Genomic DNA, 8,129 nt, shown 5'->3' with positions numbered 1-8,129 from the left:
CTGCCAGCTCGCCTAACTCCCCACAGGGCTCACTGTTGTGGAAAAGATGTTAAAACAAAGAGAGACAGACAGTGCAGCGATAATCCTAAAACATAGCAGCTGGGAGAATTAGCAAGCCATTTTCAGGGGACTCGTTATCTGCTAACTTTTCTTAATTGCTGTTAAGAGCTACGAACGTTAGCATTGCACTTAATTATTTGATGGAGTTTGACTTACAGTTTTCACCAGAGAGAGAGAGAGAGAAAAAAAAGGGAATTCAAAGGGAAGAGGTCTTTCACTTTCACTGCTAATATATCTGAGAAGGTTTTCATTTCATTTTACTTGATTCCGCCAGGCTCCACTGTGTCAGTGGTTCTATTCAAATAAATGAATTATAGATACACAGAGACATGTTCTCTGTTCAGGATATTTAGGCAATGAGCGGCATCGCGTTTCAGACAGTAATGTTACCCAGAATAGTGACAGGAATGTCCTTAGAGCTGTATCACATATTACAAAACAGCAAAATGGTTATATTTAGCTTTTAAATCCTTTAAATTAGCTATAACTTTATTGTACCGGTAAAGTAGGCATCTTCTTTTCACTTTAAACACTTGCCTTCTCCTTTTCTCTTTAAGGATTCTCAGTCCCTTCCCATTGAATACTCCAGTTCACTCTCTCTCTCTCTATCTACTACCTCTTCCCCTCTTTCCAGTTCATCTTGGCACTGGAGCGGGCGAGTGATGCCTGCACCTGGCTGCCTGTCTGGTCCAGCAGGGCGCCAGTTCCAAATCTGTTACAGAATATAAGCTATGGTGAAACACTACTCACTTCAACACCAGAAACCCAGAGAGAGAGAGAGACAACATGCACAAATGTGCACAACTGCTGCTGACCGCACCTCGGTAAACAACAGTCAATGACTAAAAAATGATGTCAAATATTTGAACCACCCCGCGCAGTGTTCGTTTTCACTTCTTGTGAGCTGGCACAACCCCTGCAATGGAAACTTTACTGAGGAATTACAGTAAGCTAAGCTTAGTAACTACTAATGTGCTTCTTTGAGTAACTAACTCCACTGTTGTTGGGCTTGATTGTGACAGCCATGTCAGCCACTGCCCAGATTGCTCCAGGCTGCACATCTATCTGCTCTGCTGTTCTATTACAGGGGCCGGAGCTCAAAGGCTGCAATTAAGCGGTTAGGGATACTGCACGTAATTGTTTGGAGAGTGGATTTCTTTTGTCCTGCCCTGTGCTAAAAGCAGGTGAAGAGTTTCAGCTTGATGTTCAGGGAATTGTCTTCTACTCTGTCACATTTCAGGAAGAAAGAAAGAGAGAGAGAGAGAAAGAGAGAGAGAGAGAGAGAGAGAGAGAGAGAGAGAGAGAGAGAGAGACACCTGTAATTGGAATTCCATATACACATAGAGCCTGAGGAGTCGTCTGAGAAGGGCTAGACCTGCCGCTTCAACCCAGACTGACCACATTTATTGTTCACCCACCCGACCGACATTCCAGGAATAAGCAGAGATGAATCTCCCACGCAAGGCCGTCCAGAGAACACACGGGATTGAGCGTTTCCGTGCACTGCACACACATCCTATCAATGACGTCAACACTTGGGTGCTTTGTGGTTTTATGAGGGGAAGACATGAAGAAGAGGCAAAAAATTCAAAAAGAATAGATGCCAACACGTGACTAAATTACACTCATTCACTTCTCATTCCTCCACACAAAGCCATACTACGTTTGTGCGTGTGTGTGTGTGTGTGTGTGTGTGTGTGTGTGTATGTGTATGTATATGGGTGTGTGTGTGTGTGTGTGTGGGGGGGGGGGCTGAGATGTCCAGCCCACCCGCTTTCAACCAAACAAAGATTAGAGACAGCAGCAAACACTCACCTAGGTGGTCTCCATGGAAACTGTTGTCGTGGGATGTTCTACCGTGGGGCACGAGGTCATGATGGGCAGCAGGTGGCCAGATTTGACCGGTCTTGCGAACGCTCACAATAGTGGCTTCAGACATGACCACGTGGCCTCCCTGCTGCCGGTGGTGACGCTTCTGGGACTGCGGCGTCGGAGGACTGCTGCTGTCAAAGGAGTGCTGGGAGTTCTGGGAGTTTTGGGACGGCGAGCGGCTCTTCTCTCTAAAGGGCCGGCGGAAGGCCGTGGTCGGACTGGGTGAGACGTGGCTGGACTGACCTGAGGAGAAGTCCTCCTCGCTGGACGTCAGGTTCTCGTTGGAGCTGCAGTCCGGCGTGTAGCCGCCGCCGCCTCCGCCAACATCCTCAAAGCTCCCTGGGGAGTAGGAACGGCGGGGCCACGTCAGGAGGTGGTCATCACCTCCCCCGAGATCTCTCATCGGGACTCCACTACCACTTCCACCGCCACCTCTCCCGTCTCCACCGCCCCCTTCACCCATCATCACCCCACCGACATAAACACTGGAGTAGGCCTGGAACTCGGAGGGCTGCCAGGGTGGGGGTGGAGGTTTGCCACCATTGGCCCTCCCTAAATGTCGCTGGTTGGGTTCCCCGTCTTCATATTCTGCATCATAGCCACAGGTGCTCTCAGTGGACCGGCCTCTGTACACAGGCCGGGCGCGAAGCTCCCCTGCCACTGTCGCCAGGTTACCTGGGAGGGAGTGGAGAGATCTCTTTCGCTCCATCTGCATGGCCTGGCTGCCCAGGGAGCTGATCTTGTCCGAGACGTCCCGGTCGTTGACCCTGATCAGACCTCTCTCGTGGTGGAATTCCATGTTAGAGTAGAAGGGTGGCGGCGGCGGCGGCAGCTGCTTCTCCTGGCCCTTTGCTACATCCCCCGCAGAATGAGAGTTGGCCCGTTTGATCCTCTCAAAGTTGGATCTAAGAGCTGCCACGCCGAGTCCCATCCCCAACTTGTCCTTGGGGTCAGAGGACAGTGTCAGTTCCTTGTCTTGGGGCGGAAGGTTGAGTCTGCGAGGGGAGACGGAGATGCCCCCTCTCTGCTTGGATGGCGAGAGGCCATCCAGGTTTTCACAAGACATGGACTCAGCCTGCTGGGGTACCTCAAAGGCTGACTCCAAGCCGTCTCCGTGGGAGGCTGACTTCCTGGCTGGCGGAGGCCTGGGTTTGGACCTTCCGGCTCCATCTCCAAGAGGCTGATAACGGCTCCTATCCCCACCACCATACCCTCCACCAACTACTCCTACTACTCCAACTCCACCAGTCTCCTGCATGTGCGGCTGCTGGGAGTGGCACTCCGCGCCTTGTGTGGCCGCAGGGTCCATCCCCTCGTTCAGTGGCGTCTTCCTGAAGCCCCACCGCTGCTTGTCGTAGCTCTTCCTCTCTTTGGCCAGGAGGGTCTGCAGGTAGATCATGCGGAAGCGCTCCTTGTTCACCTCCTGCTCCAGGCGCCGGATGGACGCTTTGCACTTCTCCAGCTCCTGCTCGATGCCTCCGACAGATCGCAGCTCCATTTTGGGAGGCTCGGACTCCGGGAATTGCGCTTTCCACGCCTCGGTAAATCCCACCGGCTCCACCATATTGTGCCTAATTTATTTCTGTGACCGACCCCGGCTCACACGCACACAAGGTGAATGAAGCCAAGGGCGCACCGTTAGTCTTTTTTTTTTTTTTTTTAGTAGCCTATAGTTCGCGACAGTTATCGACAACAATGGCCACTTACAGTTAGGAAGCAGTGACAGTGTTTAAAACAAGCCTTTGGGTAACCCGTTAAGAAACACACAGTCTAGTTGCTGACACTTGTCGTGGGCTGCGCAGATGCAACAATACATCCCATTCTGAACGAGAGAACCCGGCTGTTCAGCCACAGGAATAGCTGGGAATGTGTGAGGCATAAAAAAGGAAGAAAAAGCGGCAATAGCGCTCGTCTTTCTCATGCATTATTCCAAGAAAAGACACTTTCAGAAGATTTTTTTTTTTTTGGGGAAATCTCAGCTTCGACACAATGACAGCATCTGTCCTCGCGGGGTGACACTGGGATCTGGATCCCGAGGAGGAAAAAAAAAAAAAGAAGACAAAAAAAAAAAGAAGAAACGTGTTCTGATCCTGCTAGGGTTACTCACTGTCTGTGTTTACCAATCCGGGTTCGTCCGTGGCAGCAGGTCCGATCGACCTCTCGCCCATTCATACGGAGGTAATCCCAGGTGCTGCTCCAGACCAGGCGCCTTTGTACCAGCAGCGCTCAAGGAGAAAGGATAAAAAGCGCAAAACACAAGCGAAGACAACATCTGAGTTGTTCGGAGGACTCGATCCAGCGACGTGACCCGGTTTAAGTCAAATCATTGTTTTCGTTATCCCATTTTCCAAGGTACTTATGAGGTATTGGGTTTTTTTTTTCTGCTCTTTTCAGGTTTATCCCGTTTTTTCGGCCGTGACGGTGCCGCCGCTGTGTGCGCTCCCATCTCAGGCCAGCAGCACTGGAGGGCTGCAGGAGGGGGAGGGACCAGTCACTGAGAGCCCGCTGGTTAAAGAGACAGAGCAGGGATGCAGCCAGCACTCACATCCTGTTAGTTACTTTCTGGATATGAAATGTTGGAGCTTATATTTACATGTTACGTTTTAAAACAGAGTCTTCTGCATAAGAATCCTATAGGCCTAATTATTCGGACATATCACATACGGCTTTATTCTTTACTGGAGGCTACTGCAAACTGCTGGTTGGTCCTGTCACTCGTTCAGGCAGCTATAAAGCCTATAGATCAGACAACAGATTTTAACATCCTTCTAAATGTCTCAGGAACCAGTCAGCTACAGCCACTCCCAATCCTAGTTTTTTTGTTAACAATTATTAGCCTAATAAGAATACATTCAGCGCATAACTCTTTGTTCCCGTTAAAAAGATAACGGTTGTACCTGTTAGGCATGTGGTAAAGAATATGTAGTGCTGTTACACTTAAACCCAACACTGCCACTCAGTGGAGTAATATATGTATGTGTGTGATTTTCTTTTTCTAGTTAGCACACAGCTGCTGCTCTATGTTTACGACTCCCCCCCCCCCCCCCCCCCTAAACAATCTCAGTGTAGGTCTTTGCTAAACTGTTAACCCAGTAATAAGGATGTTTTTTTAATCTTAAAAATGACTGTAATTGTGTCAAACCGGAACATCACATTAGCAATGCAAGAATGCAAAATGACACACTTCAAATACTATATTGTTTTATTTACCTGAAACCACAACCTCAGTAATGCATGTACAACCATTATCAAGTCATCAATAATGATTATCTTTTGATTAATATTGTTCTTCAACCAGGTGTCGCTGAGGGGACTGCAAACGCCCCCTCACCTTAGATCACAGTTTTACAGCAGTTGATAAAGATACATGATAATAATAATAATGCAGAGGCAACAGAAGAACACTGCTGTACTGCAGGATTACCAATGAATCAAAGTGTTAGTCGGTTGTCCTCAATGCAAAGGACTACATCAGAGAGTAAATGGATCAGTGATCGGCCTACAGTAGTTTTCAAAAGGGGAAAATTAACGTTAAAAAACTCAAGTAGAGCACAGTCAAGTTTAGCATGAATCACTTTTCCATGTCTAATATTGTGCAAATTACCCAAACTGTTACAATAAAAACAGTGATGTACATATCTATGGTATATCCATCTTAATGTCAGATTATTATACATTAGAATCTATAAATACAAATTGCAAAGCCTACATACAGCTGGAAACGCATGCATGAATGTTTTGTACACTGATGTACAACTAAGATCATTCAACCCAGTGTTAAAAATTATCTATGTGACAAGCTAACATGGAAGTTGGAAGTTCTTCATGCAAGGAGGAGCATTGAGGGTATTGAACGCTTCCCTGCACACAAAACTGGAATAGGATCATATTGATAGAACATCTGCACACAGAGGTATAAGTATTTTAAGAAGTGTGTGTTGTGGTACACTAGGGCAAAGGTAACTGTTTTCCAGCCCAACCACTTTTAAGTCATGTTTTTGGTCTTATTACTGTAAAAACGTCCTTTTTGTCTGTGCAAGGGTACGCTGCTGGTCGTCATGTCTGGGGTGTGTGAACATAAGAGAGATCACACATGCTGGAGAGTAGCTTTTATGAGAGCCAACCTAAAAAGGAGAGAGAAACTACATTAGTAAAAAACACTAACTTTTCATGACCAGTTTACAATTTTAAGATAGGTATTTTTATTCTACCAGAAGAGTAGGCATTGGTTTTGTGAATATAGGAAAGTGTCAGAGCGGTGCAAAGAACAGCACACAGTGACATTCACAATAGTGGCACGTGGGCAACATCGTCTAATCAATTTTTATTTGTATGGATCGGCAATCCATGGATTACATTTGAACATTTCCCCAAAATGCTTCTTAAATTAATGGTTGAATGTTCCTCTGTCAAGTCTTTGTTGTCCTATTGTTTTATTAGATTCTACTGTAGTTAATTGGTATTTTAGTAGTGTGAAAAAAGCAAATGGATACTTACTCTAGTGACAGGTGAGCCAATGGAAGGCAATGAGGAAGAAAAACACACAGTTGTTATGTGGAACACAAACACGCAGTGCATACCAACCCCAAAAAACATGCTTTAGAAATCTCACATGGAAATTTCCACACAAAATAATGCTTAAGATATCTAAGATTAGTCCAGTTGACTGTATGGCCTCTGATCCAGCATGTTCACACCCCCACAAAGTGTGCTAATCCCAGCCTAAACCTCTAAATGTTAAAGTCTGTAAGAGTCAAATATACACATCTGCTTCGCTGTATCTCTTGCCTGTCACGTTGTGCCAAAGACACTGAAGCATTCATAGGTCTGAAATGATTTGAATTCAAGTATTATATGCACGCACACACACACACACACACACACACACACAACTCACTGGATATGAATGTGGATATCAATTGGCCTTAATCGTATTAAATGAAGACAGAGAACACTTTGATTCAAAGGGTTTATGAGGGTTTTTTTTTTTTTCTTGAAGTAAAAAAACAACATTTTGGGTTCTTATTCGCAATCCAATTTCATTTGGACTCCTTTCTGTATTAGTATTCTTTCTTCAGATTTTATTTTTACGGTCCTTTGAATCAAACACCATGGAGATGTAATTAACATACATCACCCCCACTCAGTTCTATCTCCAAAGCAAAACACAAATAAAGTTAATGAGTCAAAAATCAATACAAACAAAATATATCCTTAAACATGTTTAGAGGGAAGGGAAATTTTGTTCTTTTTTCTGCACAAGCAAATAGGGGCACACCTCAGTTGTTACGCCTTAGCAAGACCATTTAGGAAAAGCATCTAGAGATGAGCAAAAAAAAACAACATATCTTTTTATCATATTGAGGTAGCTGTGCTCTGCCCAGTGCAGAAAAACTGGCTTATTTTCAAATCATTGTAGTAAAAAAAAACAAATAAAAAAAAAATTCCATCCATGAGGTTAATTTATACTTGAGGGGCGGGGGACATATACAATTAAATTAGAAATGACAAACCACATACAGTTCATGCTTGGTCACAGGACATGCGGCTTTGTTTTTCAAGATTTTTTTCATTTTTTTTAGCGGAGCATTCAATTGTTCACTCCCGAACCTTTCCCAGTCCTCGTCTGCCACACGGGGCTCGTCCTCTCTGAAAGAGTTTTGAGTTTATACTGAAGACACAATGGTAAACATGAGAAAACAAATGAAGGCGGTATATCTAAGCCACGCTGGTCCAACAACTGACTAAGCCATTTAGAAAAAAAAAGTCGCATAAAATGAGTCTCTGTACAGATTAATTAATTTCTGATATCTTAAATTTTCTTTTCATGAACAGGGAAGCTAAACAAAACTATTTGCTGTTGGTAGTGTAGTGACATAAGACAACTGATTTTCCCAAAATCATTAAAAAATATAAACCTTAAAGGCAATATTGACAGTAATAATAATAATGATAATAATAATAATATTAATAAAAAAAAACATGGCATCAGTATATTTTCTTTCAAACCAGCAACACAACTACTAGAGTGATGGTCTTCTGACACTCGCATTTAAAGCCTCACACATTCAAAAATCCTATCCCAACTCAAACCAGGTGTGTTAACATTTTATATTATTTGTTACGTTTCATGTTAAAGTTGGTCCTTCTCGTACACACACACACACACACACACACACACACACACACACACACAC

At 44.6% G+C, this 8,129-nt stretch overlaps 1 protein-coding gene and 1 long non-coding RNA gene across 3 annotated transcripts in view; both read right to left on the bottom strand.

Moving 5' to 3' along the window:
- Positions 1-4,422, bottom strand: part of LOC116704482 (breakpoint cluster region protein) — an 82,467-nt gene extending 78,045 nt beyond the window's left edge. For both annotated transcript variants that reach the window (XR_004335692.1, XM_032540014.1), the window contains exon 1: positions 1,876-4,422. Coding sequence is in view for 1 of the 2 variants with exons in the window: in XM_032540014.1 (XP_032395905.1) it covers positions 1,876-3,496 (1,621 nt within the window). In the remaining variant the exon portion in view is untranslated. The remainder of the gene's footprint in view (positions 1-1,875) is intronic.
- A 694-nt stretch (positions 4,423-5,116) lies between these two features.
- On the bottom strand, positions 5,117-6,772 carry LOC116704486 (uncharacterized). Its single transcript, XR_004335693.1, has 2 exons — positions 6,430-6,772; positions 5,117-6,056 (listed from the first exon to the last, which is right to left on the bottom strand). It is a non-coding gene; the product is annotated as an uncharacterized LOC116704486 (long non-coding RNA).
- Positions 6,773-8,129: the final 1,357 nt, after the last annotated feature.

This window comes from Etheostoma spectabile, chromosome 16, assembly GCF_008692095.1.
Source record: "Etheostoma spectabile isolate EspeVRDwgs_2016 chromosome 16, UIUC_Espe_1.0, whole genome shotgun sequence".
NCBI lineage: Eukaryota > Metazoa > Chordata > Actinopteri > Perciformes > Percidae > Etheostoma > Etheostoma spectabile.
This window is presented reverse-complemented; position numbering and strand designations above follow the sequence as displayed.